Here is a 17,693-nt window from a genome sequence, read left to right as displayed (position 1 = left end):
TTTAAGGTAACCAGATGTCGAGCATCTATATGATCATACATTGCATTTATAAGGTTTTTCACCAGTATGTGTCATTTTATGTGTTTTAAGATAACTAGATGTCGAGCATCCATATGAACATACATTGCATTTATAAGGTTTTTCACCAGTATGTGTCATTTTATGTCTTTTAAGATGACGAGATGTTATGCATCTATATGAACATACATTGCATTTATAAGGTTTTTCACCTGTATGTGTCATTTTATGACTTTTAAGATGACCAGATGTCGAGGATCTATATGGACATTCATTGCATTTATACGGTTTTTCACCAGTATGTGTCATATTATGTCTTTTAAGAGGACCAGTTGTCGAGGATCTATAGGGACATTCATTGCATTTGTAAGGTTTTTCACCAGTATGTGTCATTTTATGTGTTTTAAGATAACCAGATGTCGAGCATCTATATGAACATACATTGCATTTATAAGGTTTTTCACCAGTATGTGTCATTTTATGTGTTTTAAGATAACTAGATGTCGAGGATCTATATGAACATACATTGCATTTATAAGGTGTTTCACCAGTATGTGTAATTTTATGTGTTTTAAGGTAACCAGATGTCGAGCATCTATATGAACATACATTGCATTTATAAGGTGTTTCACCAGTATGTGTCATTTTATGTGTTTTAAGGTAACCAGATGTCGAGCATCTATATGAACATACATTGCATTTATAAGGTTTTTCTCCGGTATGCGTCATTTTATGACTTTTAAGATGACCAGATGTCGAGGATCTATATGGACATTCATTGCATTTATAAGGTTTTTCATCAGTAATTGTCTTTGAATGTACTTTGACATTACTATGTTGCGAGACTAATGTGCTTTGATTTTGATCAGGAATCACGTCTATGTGTACCATTTTGTGAGTTTTTAGAGCATTTCCGCATCCGTAAACTGCGTAACAAATGCAGCAAATCAAATAACGGGAGAAATGGATTACTCTTCTAAGAATAAGTCGAATTTCCTTCGGAGCATCACGTTCTAAGATTTCGTGTTTAATGTTACTCTCATCTATCGTCACTTCTGAATACTGTATCGTTATATCCTGGATGCCATCGTCTGAGGATTGTTGACTCTCATCTGTATCGTGATGCCTCGTGAAATATCCCTTGGTAGAAACCTAGAAAAATCGTAATAATCAATATCAATATTATCAATTATGAGTTATAGTGTTCAATTTGTTTTTTTGACGCTTTTGTTTTTCAGCACTTTCAGACATTGGTAAAGAGCGAAGTGAAAGTGAAATATTGTTACGGAATGATCCATAAGTGGGTCAAAGCAATGCACTTATATGTGTGTATACATCATCATAGAGAACAATAATTATATCGTGTTCTGTTTTAGTGTGTCGTCGGAGAGTGTGCACAGTGCCTGCCATGCTGAAAGGCAAAGCTAGAAAATTATATTCAAATTTCATCAAGCAACCTCGATCATTGACAGTATTTTAATATTTCATACATCAGAATTCCACATGATTTAATAGATTATTAACGACAGGTACTATTCCGTATGGGAGAAAATAATTCCCAGTAGATAGACACCTTTACTGTTGGTTTCAATATATCGTGAATTTGGAACATGATTGTTAAAAATATTATCTCTATTATTGATGTGCAAATAGATTAATAACGTTTGGCTTGCCCACTTTTGCGGCAAACTTTGCTTTCGTCTATAAATTATTGGTTGTTTAACGATAAAGAGTTATTTGAACACAAATTTCCATTAACTTTTATTTGTCTAGTCTGCAACAGATTAGGTTAAGGGGTCCAATCACTTATCCACACTAAAAATATACGCTGCATGCAAGGAGAAGTGAACCGAGAATATCTTACTTTAGAGATGAATCTTTAACCACAGCACAAGACTACACTCATTAAAGATGGTATTTGTTTTTATAGTATTAATAATTTATAACAAAGCACATGGGAGACTTCAAATTTTATGTCAGGAGAAATATTGCTAGTTTCATGACTACTTGGTGTGATTTGCATTAAATGTCAGTTACCTTTTTGTTTGTTGTGATTTTACAACTATTTTTTTTGTTTGCTTAGAACTTACGAAAGGGTTTACTGTCAAACCGAGCTGTGATACTGCGCATACTTTTTGACATTTATGAACAGTATTTAGACAGGCAACCATGAATAGAGTGACGATCGAGCACCGATTCCAAATTGTAAAAATAATCTTTGACTAAACGGATTAGTTAATAGACAAAATTGGCGTCTATGGAGTCCAATCTAGGTGATACCCTACATACTCAATTACCTCAAATAAATGCACTACTTTCTATGGTTAATAAGTTGCGTGTGAATCAGTTTGTTACTTTAGAGCCTTTCGCATCCAAAACTGCGTTCCAAATGCTGAAAATCACATCACAACATCAAAGAAGTTCCGGTGGACGAAAGCCGCGACAGCCTTTATGCAAAGCATAATAGAGCTGCGGAAACCACTACAACAAGCCCGCCCCGACTTAAGCCGACGATTCTCCCTACAGACGGACGCCAGCGTACACGGAATGGGGACTGTCCTCTTCCAAGATAGGGACGACGGCGATCGACACATCATTTTATACGCCAGCGGTTGCCTATCTGCAATGGAACGCAACCTAACTTCGCCTGGGTTTTTTAAGAGAAAGTCATTTTGCCACCAAAATATCCACCAATATGAAGTCTTATAGATCTTAATTAATGCACAAAGATAGTGTTTATTTTTATTTATATTGAATTAATACCCTTTTCATTCTAAATAATACAATAAATCACTATTTTTTTATATAGACGAAGTTACGGCACGATTCCCTAACTGCACCTAATGTGTTTTAGTAGGTCCACTAAAAAAGTATTGTCTTTGGATAGACACGAAATCTTTTAAAAAATGACCTTAAGCAAATTCAGGTCTTATGCTAGAGACCATTTGACATATTTTAAAGAAATATCTACGTTGGCGAAGATAGGAATCACTTCAATGACTGTTTCATACAACCTACCAATTTACGCTAGGGCTCTCAAAACCCAAAGTATTATAGTATCATTTTTATGTATTGATAATAAGAGGCTCACTTGGCTCTAAAAAGCGAAAGACCAAAGAACGATACTAACCCGATAGGCGATCTTATTATCAGAGTTTTTTTTCACAATTACCCACTGTCAAGGGAAAGATAATCAACTACTGGACGCTTTATCTCAGAACCGGAACCGTCGCAAGACATAGACATGGACGTATAAGCATACCAGAGGGACACACAACAGATCCAACCTCCATGGCTTTAGTGCTGGAGTTACCAGACTTGGCGACTGGCATAGTACACAAGCAACGAGACGTTTCGGAGTTGGCCGAAATGCTCACCGAAAGACCCACTCCAAGAGACGACACCCAGAGTGACGATCGCACTACAATGCACGACGGCGCCCTATATCGAGTAGTTAAAGACAGACGCCTGATAAAAGTACCACGCTCGCAGCAGCGGGCAGTCACAAAGGCGTACCATAACGACCCTAAAGCAGGTTACCCCGGAGCGGAAGAGACCAACAGGGCGATCGGACGACTATATGTCTGGAAGAAGCAACGAAAACAAGCAGACGACTACGTCCGCAGGTGTCGGACCGGCGCCACCAAGAAAAGGGGAGCCTTACAGACGTCAGCTACACAAAGGCCGCATACAGAAGCGCGCCGCCCATGGGACAATGCATCCAATACCACTAAGAATGGCAGTTTTCATTTACGCTGCGTATAAGACGGATAAAATACGAGGGTGGGTCAATAAGTCCTTAGAAAAGCCGACAAGTGGCGCGACTAGTACTGTAAGCGGTTTGTTTTCATGCAGCGGCACTACCGATTCAGTATTCTGCGAAGTTTCAATCAGATTGGTCGGGTTGTTGTGTGTTTTTCGTACATTTAAAAAAAAAATTTGCTTGTGGAAAATGGAAAAATGGAAAATGGAGAAAATTGAGTTTAGAGCTGTTATTAAACATTTTAATATAAAAGGGTTAACAGCAAAGGAAATAAAAAATGAGTTGGATTTAGTTCACGGCATATCTGTTCCTTCACTTGCAACTATTTATAACTGGTTAAATGAATTTAAACGTGGTCGTACATCAACAAAGGATGAACCACGCTCAGGACGTCCTGTAGAGGTGACTACACCAGAAATGATCAATAAAATCCACGATATCGCACCCCTAGTTTTAAACTATTACAAGTCAAAAAACTGACATTTTGAGTTAATAATGCAGAAAGGTTGAAAATATCATTATTTATCTGGTCAAAGACTATCACAAGTCTAAATAAATTCTACGGAAATACAGGACAGAAAGAATAGTCTATCATTTTTATAAATAGTATTGTGTGATATTTAAAGACTATGCTATTTTGAGTTGTTATGGTCTTAAATTAGGATTCAAAATTTTAGCGAGTTTAAGACTATGACATCTTGAATTATCATAGGTCAGGAATGGACAAAGTAAATAAAACTTGTGTTGTGGTCACACTGTTGACTAGCCATTCTGAAAATTGAACAGTACTTTGTTGATAAATACAATAATAAATAAAACAAACAGTGATGGAATTATAGAAAAGGATCTCAGTGGAACACATGAAAACTATAAGAAAATCGATACCGAATTAAAACAATATGTTAGAGATCACATCAATTGCATTCCTCAGGTAGAATCCCACTTCCTGAGAGCTCAAACATTCAACCATGTCCGATCTAATAAGATCATAATATGTGCCTCCACGGTGTGGTTTGTATTAATAGATTTTTGTTTTTTTTCGAGATATGGATGTCAGCCACTTGCTCAACCTATTAGGTCCATAATCTGACTCATACACAAATTGAAAAACAATATGTGTACTTGCCAGACCCAGGATTTGAACCTATGACCCACGACGCTTACACCAGACTAACTACCAGACAATTTATTGATGGCTCTTTAAATTTAGCAACACTATAGGCTATACAAAGGAAAGTGTCAACAAAATGATCGACCTTTCGTGAAGTTATCTCAGTATTCTACGGTCTTTAATACAGAATTTAATATTGGGCGCTTTCAGTCAAAAAAAGATCAATGGTCAGCAGAGCATATACAAATTTAAATGATACACAAAAAGCAAAACAATTAATTTCGTTCAATGTCATATCCCAAATAAAGAAAAAGCACGAGAGGAGAAAAAAATGACGTGAAAAATGGAGCTATCCCTGATCCAGATAATATTATGATAATGTCATGTTTCGATTTGCAAGCAGTTCTCTCATAACCCTGTGGTGAAGTCTCAAACTTCTATTACACCAGGAAACTTGCAACATATTTCACCATCTTTTGATATTGCTGAGAAAAAGGGTTTTGTTGTATCTGGAACGAAGTGACTGCTAAACGAGGTTCTAATGAAATTGGTAGTTGTATTTACATACCAATACTTGAAAAAAAATCTAAATAAGAATGTGCATTTTTGGTCCGATAACTGTGCTGGACAGAATAAGAATAAATATTTAGTTGCGTTGTATTTATCATTGGAAACAGAAAATGTGAAGTCTATAAAGCAAAAATATTTGATGGGTCACACCCAAGATCAGTGGATTGCGATGCATTCACTCATTGAAAAAGAAAAAAAGAGAATGCTAAATGTGCTCCAGTATTCATACCAGCTCAATATAGATACCCATTATAGCCATGGCTGAAAAGAATGGTGAACCTTATAGAGTTAATGCAATGGCAACTGATAATATATTTGACCTGAAATTGCTGTCCGATGAGCTGGAATAAAATTATGTTATAACTACCGAAGTACGAAGGTAACATGGCAAGCAATCAAAGTCATGCATTTGAAAAAGGAATCACCGTATAGTTTTTTCATTAAAACCAATTTTATTGATTCTTCCTACGAGGAAATTAATATAAGGCATCGCATGACGGGTCGTCCGGTTCACATGAATATGATAATTTTACAGAAAGCTTATAATGAGCCACTAGGAATAACCATGCAGAAAAGGCAAGATCTTTTAACTATATGCAAAAAAAAAAATGATACCGATGACGTACCACAATTTTTGCAATAATTTGAAAGTCGCTAATAGTACTCAAGTGGCAAGAAATGACTTGGTTCACGAAGAGAGTTATGGAAATTACTCTGATTAATTCTAAATTATATAATAATTTTCATTACGTAATGTGCAAGAATCTTGATTAGGTAATCATAATCTTATACAATTATATATTTTAAAAATTCGGTAGGTATGTGATGGTTTACCTGTTCCAGTTATTTTATTTTGAAATAAAAACTTCAAATAACTATTCCGTTAATTATTTTACTTGATATGCATAATATATTGAAGAGATTTTATGTTGTTTCATATAAGTTTGTATTGTGTGCATGATGGGTTATTTCAAAATTTATCAAAATAGTCCAATTTTAGACTATGACATTTCAAAAAAACTACCAAAAATATGTGTTCTGTATAATTTTTCAATATAATAATAATCTCATACAAAAATACAAGCCCTGATACACATCGAGCAAGAAAATCAGTTTGGTACATACATTTTTAGATTTAGTTGAGAGGGTTTGAATCTTTGAATCCAATTATCTCAGAATGCTGTTTTTTGACTTGTCATACTTTAAAACTAGGGGTGCGATATGGTGTTAAGTGACCGAAGATTAAAGTTGAGTGAGATAATTGAGGTTACAGGGATCTCAAAAGGTAGCGTCATTTCTATTTTACATGACAAATTGGGCATGAAAAATATTTCTGCAAGATGGGTGCCGCGTTTGCTCACAGTCGACAATAAACGCAATAGGGTGGTGGCCTCTAAAGCCCTGTTGTCGCTCATGCAACGCAATCCGGATGAATTTTTTCGTCACTTTGTGACTGTAGATGAAACATGGATACACCACTATACTCCCGAGACGAAAGAACAGTCAAAGCAGTGGATTGCGAAGACAAACCATGTCCAAAGAAGGCGAAAACCGTAAAATCAGCTGGTAAGGTTATGGCTACTGTATTTTGGGATGCACGTGAAATTATTTTCGTTGACTATTTGGAAAAAGGAAAAACAATAACAGGGGATTATTATGCATCTTTATTGGACCAGCTAAAAAACGAAATTGAAGAAAAATGGCCTCATTTAAACAGGAAAAAAATCCTCTTTCATGGACAATGCCCGTGTTCACACATGTTTACGATCAATGGCTAAAATTGAAGAATTGAAGTTCGAATTGGTCGACCACCCACCGTATTCGCCAGATTTAGCCCCCAGTGACTTTTTCCTTTTCCCAAACTTAAAAAAATGGCTAAGTGGACAACGTTTTTTTTCAAATGAAGAAGTCATCGATCGGACAAATGCTTATTTTGAGGACCTTCCGAAAACTTATTTTTCTGACGGTTTAAAAAAAATTGAGAAACGTCTAACCAAGTGTATTGAGCTCCAAGGAGATTATGTTGAGAAATAAAAAAAAAATACAAAAATAAAAACTGTTTTAATGCTTTTTTCTAAGGAATTATTGACCCACCCTCGTATGTAGCAAATTAAGATCCTTCTAAACTTTAAGCTACAGCATGTGACCATACCCAATCAGTATACCTCGCCCAGCAAATCTTTATGAATAGAACCACGCTGGAGCAATGCTAATTAAGTATCCGTATTTACTTAGCAAATTTATTGTCGATTTACGCAAATTAAAACTTTTTTTCTAAATGCCTTTAAGCCACTCTATACTATCGACTTCATTCGAAATTTGGCACTTAAACTACTAATAACTACTTAAACTACACGGAAAAATACCAATCCAGAAGACTTCCTATAATTTATTACATTCACAAAAATGCATCATTTGGTGCGGTTTACACGCTGGTGGCGTCGTTGCACAGTTCTTCAAAATTGGTGACAAAGCTCACGTTAAGGTCAATGGATATCCTTGTCGAGTCATGATTATTACTTTATTTTAAATATGGAATCATTCTAAAGAACAGTGATTTTAACACGAAGTGCCATACAGCTACCGCAACTATCGCTTTATTTGAATCAAGATTTTGAGATAAATTGATTTTGAGAAATCGACATGTCAATTATTAGCATACAGGATTGTGCGATTCGTACATTCGGACATCTCTGGATTATTTCCTGTGAGGTTTCGAGAAGTCACTGTTTTATGCTAAAAAACCAGCAGCATTCAAAGCATTAGAACCCAACAACCCACAACCCAACGTACTATACGACCAATAGTGCTTTAATACAAGTAGTCCGAATTGGGCGCCGAGAATTTGACTTCGGCCTATCGGACTTTAAAAAAACCACATTTGTTTTTAAACATACCTGGTCTAATGGCTTGTATTGTAGATACGAGCAGCCAGGTTGAGTTAATTTATCATTGATTTGATGAATTGCATTCTCAACTAATTCTTCTTTAATGAAAACAGCCTCATCATTATTCTCATACTTAATATTCATCAGACTGTTTTTACGCTTCTGTAAATAACATTATAAATATTAAGTAACAGTATCATCATTACGATAAGCCAGAAAAGGTTTACCAGAGATCTTTCTTCAGTAATTGGTCGCCAATGGTTGACTTTATTTGGCAGGTGAATGTATAATCACCGAACGAAATTCTAATTTTATGAACGATCCGACGAAATAGTGCACACTCTTTCGGTTATACTTATTTGTTTTAGTTGAATTAGGAGTACATTTTACAGATGGCTTTAAAGTTCATACAGCCTTGCCTATACCAAACCATGACTAATAAAAAATATTCTTCGATCTACAAAATATCCAAAGATCTGTATGATTTAATAATATAATTTTAGATATGTTCTAGATAGACGAATAATTTTGGAATATTATTTATTATGGCTTGGTTTCGCGGGGTTTTGTTGAATTTTAAAAACTAACCAACACATCAGTAAATTATGGTCTCTTTAATCTAATGAAAACAAATATGTATGACTGACAAAGTTTTGTGTGTACTATTTATGTTGCATATTAGCAGTCTATGTACATCCTTCGCCACTGGATGATACCTATTATGATTAAAAATAAAACATATATAGAAGCATATTATTTCTATATATAGAAGCATACGTTTCAGATGACAATATATAATACATTATATACTTAACAACAATAATCAAATGAGCATGTATATTATATGAGTTACCTGTGAATCACTTGCAAACGTCGACGCATCAAACTTTTCATACAAGTGACTGCTTTGGTCGCATGGAAAAGCCACTTCATCGAAAGTCAGCGACGCATCGTGCATACGTTTATGGTAGTTTAAAATGTGCGCCGATGAAAAAAAATTACAACACACGTTGCAAACAAAATTTCTATCGAAAAATGAAACTCTGTGTAACCTCAGACGGACTTGTTTCGCAGAAGTCAGGGCTATTTCCTTTTCGATGTCCATTTCTTGCACTTCAATTTCACCAAATAACTGTGCAGATTGTCTCTCAAAGATATCAGGTGCTATCATACAATCCATGTCGCGGTTTACGAGCGGAGTCTGTCAAGAAATAAAATACAAACATAAAGCAATCAAAACATTTACACTAACAATATAAAAAAATCAACCAACATAAAGAATGCCAAGTTTCTGGACTATGACCACCTAGAAGGGCAATTTTTAAACGAAGCAGTATCGAAGTCATTGTATGAGAAAGTGATTAGAATGTATAAGAAATTTAATTTCTAATTAGATTTTGAATACCGCGTCTGAAAGTGGCGGAGGCTTTTGAGCTTCATAAGCTTCGAAGGTTGAGGCGCTAGTTTTGACAGATTAAATGTTGGAACGTAACGTCGAAAGGCTCTTTATTTATTGTTTTTTGTCTTTTACACATTACCGTTGGAAGTGTTGTTTTGTATTTAAATTCGCAATAAAGTATGTATCGTGTTTTGTTATACACAAACATACATATTTTATTAATATTAGGTTTGTAAAATACATCGGAAATTCCGTTCACATTCTCGTAGGAACCTACTGACTATTGTAATAACACTATTATGAGGTAAATATTTAAGTAAGTAGCTTCTTTAAGGATTAATCATCTACGTACAACAATCAATCGTTTTAAGAATTCAGCGATAACTAATAATTACTGATTAAATAATATGATAAAGACATTACCATTTTTAGGTTATTTTACACGTACCCAAAATGGAAATGATTCACGCTGAAATTTTGTAGTTAAGATTTGGTAACCGGACGAATCCATTCGAAATGACAGACGAGGCGTTTGTGAAACGATTCCGGTTATCTAAACCATTGGCAGATATATTCATTTCCAGGTTGGAAAATCTAATGTCAACCCCAACTAGCTGTCATGTGAGCATATACAAAAATATAATGCAAACTCTTAGGCCATCCTCCCACGGCGCAATTGAAGTCTGATGGAACTGAAACTAAAATTCCAGCCAGTATCTAGCTAATGTATTTCAATTGCGGCTCGCTGACGGCGAGACTGGAATCTCTCAGCTTCAAAACGGTCGCGAAGAGACGCGACATGCTAGTCGCGCGGTCTCTGAAGTTTCCAGTCACCGTAAAACAGTGGTACCAACATCATTAGATTCGGTGAAAAATCATATTTTCTTACCAAAATTGGCCGCACTGCGAACATGTGTCATGCTATAAAAATCATTGACAACCCAAAACGTAAAAAGTACAAGATAAGCAAAATTGAAATAACCTAATTCTATTCGAATAAACGCAGCAGCGTGCGTGTTGTCGGTTTTTGTACAAAACAGCTGATGGTTCAGTTTGACAGTTTGAGGTTATGTGATTATTATTTCAAGTGGTTTCAGTAGCGTCGTGTGCGAAGCATCACATTGGCCAGTTTATGAGTTCCTTCACAAACCAGTTCTGTCAGATTTCAGGTGCGCCGTGGGAGGAGGGCCTTACGCGACCATAAATGTCCAATCAGTATTTTTGTTGCATTATTGGACACCATTCAAAGCACTATACTGCCCTTGAAGATACTGTTGCGTTTTGCTTCTTGTTTGCGTACTGCTTCGTTTAAATTGCCACGATTGAAAAGGCACGTCAATGAGGTTGATTGTTTCGCTACGCTCATGGACACACCCTGAATTGATTCACGGATGACCTACTATTTACTAATTAATTACCACATTTAAATGTCATGATAATTATATCTAATGGCCAACTAATACAAACGTGCCGTCGCGTTCTAAGGACTAAATGAGAACACAATCACTGCTGACCTTGACCTTTTAATTACCACATTTAAATAACACGTTAATTATATCGAATGGCCAAGTACTCCAAACGCGTCAGTCGCGGTGTTTGCACTAAATGAGTTAAGGCCGGTTCGGATCAGGCGAGAAGTTTAGTCGAGTGGCGAGAAATTTAGTAACTAAACGTGTTCGAACAGACAAATTGAGTCGAGTACTTTAGTAAAATCATTTAGTCGAGTCAATCCATTCCGTTGTAATTTCTCGGTCGAGTAGCGACCCCCACCGCCTCTCACTAAAAACCAAACATGTGATGATATCGAATCGAACTCTATGCATAGAAAATTTGGGAGGAATCATGGGACAACACGACCAAAAGCGGTTTATTGTTTGCATATGGTTACTAATGAATAATAGGTATCGGTTACTACGATATAATAACCAACCTAATTCTACTGAACTCCTACTGTATAAATGTCTAAAATATTAATATGAACATCTCGCGATATATATATTCAGAGAAATATCAATTTTTCTTAATCCTAAAAATATTATAATGTTCATAGGTAGCGCAATATTATGTAGAGAAAATGACATAGGTACGGAATATAATAAATGACCATCATTTTTAGGTTAGGTCCTGTCTAGACAGTTATTACTTTGACAGATCGTGACAAGTGGTTTGACGTTTTAGACCAAACCACTTCTGACGGTCAGAAAATGGTTCGAAGTTTGCTGGTACAGTGAACTAAACGTTAAAACTAAAACTATTCCGGTATGCTTATGTGCAGTGCGCCAGTTTTGACATGTCAAACTGTTTAGCTGGAACGCCTAAATTTATGTTGTCATGCAGCATGGTAGTGATTTAAAAAAAATTGAGGCTTACACCATTAAATGTTTACAAAAAGTTTTGAAAATAGAATTATTGGTCTATTCTCACCCCATTTCCCGTAGATATTGCTTCTGTTAATGGTATTTTAAGGCTGTAAGTAGTTTTTTATAGACAATAGGCTTACCTTGTATTAACTACCTAAAAAGGACTCACGGGCGATTAATTTGATTCACCATACAATTGATCACAATTTTAGATAATCGCATTCAATATTGCTTTATATTCGAATTTATTGTTATATATAAATTACCATATTTAAATATACCTTTTCAAAAGATTTATATACCTACTCAATACCGTCTCAAAATATTTGTTTTAGCAATCGCCAATAACTCGAATCTACTCCGCAATTAATAAACGAAACAAGTATGGCCGAATTATAATATAATAGTTCCTTATGAAGTTTCAAAGACGCATTAAAAATTCGAACCTTCAATATAAGACGGCATCAAGGGAAGAAAACGGCACTATACCTACGCACAATTGAACGTACCTGTTGTATTGGCCTGTAATCTGAATTAGAACAACCCGGTTGAGGGTATTCATCATCATATAATGGGTATGTTATATCTTCAATTATCTCGCGCTTGACGACAGCTGGTTGGTTATCAGATGTTTTATCAGAGAGTTCCGCTATAAGGTTCTGAAAGAAGCATTATTACATGTTGTCAACACAGTAAAACCAGTTTCAGTTCACGAAACGTCCATCCATACAACGATGTATAATAATTATATTTAACATGAACTAGTAGATAACCTAACTTATATCACACGTATGTATCATAGCTGTCAAATTGTATAAACATGTAATTTTTTGAAACAAAGTTTAATATCACCTTATGTTCCTACATAGTATGTAAAAAAGCCACAGTTTACGATATTAAACTAACCATTGTTATTCTCAATCTAAAGTGATTGAAAGGAATTTAGTTTCCTAAAACTAACCTCGAAATTGCAACTTGAAACGTCCGCATTCTCTTGCGTTACATGAAAGCGAGGATCCGGGTTTTTTGGATGGCTAGTCAGCGTGTCAGACAAAGACTTGCCTTCTATATCGGAGTGTTCTCCAGCACATTCTTGCTTTACATCCATGTTAAGGTATAATATTCCAGAAGCCACGTGTTACGTGACGGACAGGATCCATTTGTTAATGTTAGAAAAGTGTTGCCACAATACTGACAACTATTTTCCGTCTAAATTAATACCTATTTATAATACGTCATTATTCGAATTTGACTTTGAAGTCCTTGAGATAGGGTTTGCTCTTTCTTCTTCGCGTGAGGTTATATTCTACTAATTTATTTTCCTTTTTCTTGTCGTTGGTCGTTCCTGTTTTTATTTACTAGTCATACCCGCGCGTAAATTTTTTATGTATGTAATTTAGGATTCTTTTGTCTTCACATTTTGTGGATTTGCCTTTTGACAGATTCAGATGTAGCCTATGATTTGACGTTTCTAATTATCAAAAAAATTATCTTGGACGAACGTTAAGTGATAGTTAAGTGAACGTTAAGTGATCAGTGATTATGGCGCAACATCTGAATGACCGTGAGGAGGATATTCTAAAAGCAATGGACAACAGACGGCGAAGCAGAACTGCTACAGGAGGAAAAGTTCAATGTACGAGCGTCGATTAAGATGCTGATGTTTGAGGTATCCTCGTTACGTACCTTATTTCAGCAGGCGGACCGGCAAGGAGTGGCACAATGCCCAAAAAACAATTCTTGGCGGCCCCTACAGTCGTAGAGTTAGGTCTAAATGACAAGTTGCGTCGGTGCGACCACTCGTCATCAGCTAACGATCTGACGAAGAGGACCATCGCGGCCCTCCAGAATGCGATGTTTTCCCAACGGGACAGCTTCTTAAAGGGTATGCAAGGGTTAGTGGATTGGGCGACTAATCCTCAAAACATCATAACAGCGATGAGCCTGTACCAAAAAATCGAAGAGGGTTTTGGGGACAACACATAATAAAATTTGCGAGAACGTGACTCAGATCCTTACCGGAAGGATACCTTCACTCGGGAGCACTATCCGAGCTTAGAGTCCCGGAAGGCCCTCGAACTTACATTACGGCCGGGGTACTCCTAACGGGCGACGTCCTGTGGGAAGGGAGTTCTCCATCGGAGGTACGGGCTCCACCAGGGATCCGTACTCTAAGCGAATGTGACCGCATCTGGACGACCAACAACATTGGGGACCGCCTAAGAGACTTTCAGGGAGTCTGTATGGCGTAGTGTACCCCCCCTCCCAACATTGGTAAAAATAATAGCCGTAGCCCGCATACCTTTTGTGCGGATACCACTATTGTTAAGTCCTTCTTTACCTTTACGGAAAGATTTTAAAACGCAACAATCAGCAGAAGTCACTCTCGAGATCGAGGACTTAAAGAACTCAGGGGTTCTAGAAGAAGCGGGTCAAACCCCCAGTTTTTCTCTCAACCCTGTTTCTGGCCAAGTAAAAAAAAGACGGGGCCCTATGCCCTGTTTTCAACTGATAGCGTTCCTACAGCTAAAACCATTCAAACTAATTCACCATTACGAGGTTCCAGCCGTCTTACAAACAGAAGACTGGCTAGTAATAATAGATCTAAGCCAGGCGTCCCTCCAGGTACCAATGGCTTCTCAACATCGTCGATTCGTTCGACTAGCCTACCATGGGGAGCTCCTACAATTCACGTGACTCCCGTTCGTGCTGCCAACCGCTTCGATTATGTTGGCATCACTGACCAATTGGGTCGCTGAACTTAGTAGCCAACCAATCCGAGAAACAGTCTTGGTTCAGGTGGAATACAGGATAACCTTCCTACAGTCTTTAGGGTGGTTAATAAATATTATAAGATCCTGTCTGAACCCAAGCCAACAATGAGGGTCCCTGGACATCACGTAGGACACACACACCAAGCGGAGGTTTCTGTCGCCGGAGAATTGTGTAGCACTCCGTCATCATCTGCTAATGCAGGTACAAAAAGGCAGTTGGTCCCTCAGACAAGCACATATCCAATCCCTTCTGGGGCGACTCAACTTCACATCCTACCTCCACGAGGAAGGTTGCATTGCCGACGGTTACAACGCTCCAGTCATCAATATGGCCGAGGTCCCATCCTCGCCAATTGATGACAATCCCACTACAGGCCCAACGGGACATCATGTGATGGCTCTAGGCGATAGGATCCTCAGATTTGGCATAACGCAGGTACAAAAAGGCAGTTGGTCCCTCAGACAGGCATATATCCAATCCCTTCTGGGGCGACTCAACTTCACATCCTACCTCCACGAGGAAGGTTGTATTGCCGACGACTACAACGCTCCTGTCATCAATATGGCCGAGGTCCCATCCTCGCTAATTGATGACAATCCCACCACAGGCCCAACGGCACATCATGTGGTAGCCCTAGGCGAAAGGATCCTCAGATTTGACACAACGCAGGTACAAAAAGGCAGTTTGTCCCTCAGGCAGGCACATGTTCAATCCCTTCTGGGGCGACTTAACTTCGCATCCTACCTCCACGAGGAAGGTTGCATTGCCGACGGCTACAAAGCTCCAGTCATCAAAATTGTCGAGGTCCCATTCTCGCCAATAGACGACAACCCCACCACAGGCCTAACAAGACATCATGTGGTGGCTCCAGGTGATAGGCACCTCAGAGTTGACACACATCAATCACTTCCTGACGACAGACGCGGCTGGCACAGGCTTGGGAGCCCAACTGAATGAACACCCATTATCAGGTATGTGGAAACAAGACAAGTTAGCATGGCATGGCATTCCAACAGGAAGGAGATGTTTGCAATTCAATCTCAGATACAATCAATCATAGGATCAGATCTGATTCTGCAGACAGACAACAACCAAGTGGTGGCATACATCAACAACGAGGGCGGCACAAAATCTGTCACCCTCCCAAACCTATGCCGACAGATACTAGTATTTACCAGTCGAGCCAACATTACGTTTACTGCACAAACAATACTTCCGCAGAAATTACAACTGCGTGGCAGATCATCTCTCCCGCAGACAACTCATTCCCGAATGGCACCTCATCAACACCGCAACCACCACCCTGTTTCAAAAATGCGGTGTTCCCGAGGTGGATTTATTCGCAAGCGAAACAGCACATGTCATTGCAACGTATGTGTCACGAGACGTTACAGACAGTGGCGCGCTGTTTCACGACGCCTTCAGCCGAGTGTAGGACTTCAGACTGGCATAGATATTTCCCCCACCAAACATACTTTCACGAGTCCTGGCGCACCTGAACTCAGCAAAAGGGAAGTACTTACTAGTGGCACCAAGCTGGAAACAATGCTTTTGGGGAGTGGACTTATGAAAAAGGGCGATAGTACCTTTTTATACAATGCCTCACCTACATACGACACTAATAAGTATGGAGACCAACCGTCCACCTCCAAGGACCCGGGACCTGTCCCTTTAAGTATGGATAATTTCGGGTGGGGTGGAAATAACATCAAATTGAATGGTGGAAGAAAGGGCACTCCTTACTTCCAGATGGCGGCCTTCGACTCTAAAAACTTATAAACCAGCTTGGAACAAAAAAAAAAAAAATGACATGGGTAACATAAACCTAATGGATCATAATAGCCCTCAACCAATGGAATTGGCCAGATACCTAGGCTACATGCACAACATGGAGGGTTTGTCGTACATAACCATCCTGGTGCATAAGTCAGCCATAGCCACATTTTGCAAACCGACTTTCATTGTAGATATCAACATCAACGTGGTATTACAACACAGTATTATGTTACAAGCAATTTCGGTACATAAAACGAGACCCGCCAAACCACCGGTTTGGGATCCAGGACGAGTGGTAGATCATCTTAGGAAAACAACACCGGTGGAGTACAACCTATTCGAAACTTCTCGCAGGACAGCCACCTACTCGGCTGCTTCTCGCATCAGGACGAAGGGTTCATGACCTCACACTACTCAGTAATAGTTGACAATGGATTAGTGGAAAAAGTGACCACATAATTGTTTGGCCAATGTTTGGCTCAAATACAGATACTGCCAAGCATCGTCAATCGGAATGGAAGCTAAGCGCTTCCATGTGTCAAAACATCGACCCAGTATTCTGGTTACGGAAACTCGTCTGCATGTCGAACCCAAGGAGAGGGGAAGATGGGGATATTTCGGAATTATTTATATCTTCAAGAGGATCACCAAAACCAACCACCAGGACAGTTATAGGGAATTGGATAAGGTCAGTACTGTTGGAAGCAGGGGTACAAGAACCAGCAGGCAGTGTCCGCTCAGTGGTGGCTTACTTAAACTGTAAATATACCCAATAGATGATATCTTAAAGAGAGGTAATTGGCGTAGTGAGTCAACATTTCACAACTACCAGAGAACGATGGATACACCACCATCAGAAGAGGAAAAGAACCCATTAACTTCTCTATTCAACCATATACATAGAAAGTCACGATGGTCTTTACCTCGTCAATGAATCATTGTCACATGCAGGAATTTGGCATACCCAACACCAGGTGATAACAAACAGATATCTCAAGGACTTCAAAGTCAAATTCGAATAATGAAAGGAGTT

General features: G+C 38.2%; 1 protein-coding gene across 2 annotated transcripts in view; it reads left to right on the top strand.

The window, feature by feature from the left end:
* LOC147077276 (uncharacterized) overlaps nt 1-16,673 on the top strand; it is a 69,459-nt gene extending 52,786 nt beyond the window's left edge. The window contains exons 2-3 of one of the 2 annotated variants that reach the window (XM_085940789.1): nt 13,552-15,085; nt 15,320-16,667. In XM_085940789.1, coding sequence (XP_085796915.1) covers nt 15,881-16,663 — 783 coding nt within the window. In that variant the 5' untranslated portion in view covers nt 13,552-15,085; nt 15,320-15,880 and the 3' untranslated portion in view covers nt 16,664-16,667. Of the gene's footprint in view, nt 1-13,551 lie in introns of both variants that reach the window. The other variant, XM_085940790.1, reaches the window with a different exon arrangement.
* The last annotated feature ends 1,020 nt before the right edge of the window (nt 16,674-17,693 follow it).

The sequence above is a fragment of the Rhyacophila brunnea genome, unplaced genomic scaffold (genome assembly GCF_057557595.1).
Source record: "Rhyacophila brunnea isolate RB1 unplaced genomic scaffold, BYU_Rbru_1.0 scaffold_13, whole genome shotgun sequence".
Lineage (NCBI taxonomy): Eukaryota > Metazoa > Arthropoda > Insecta > Trichoptera > Rhyacophilidae > Rhyacophila > Rhyacophila brunnea.
Note: the sequence above shows the minus strand (reverse complement) of the source record. Positions and strands in the feature narration are given on the sequence as shown.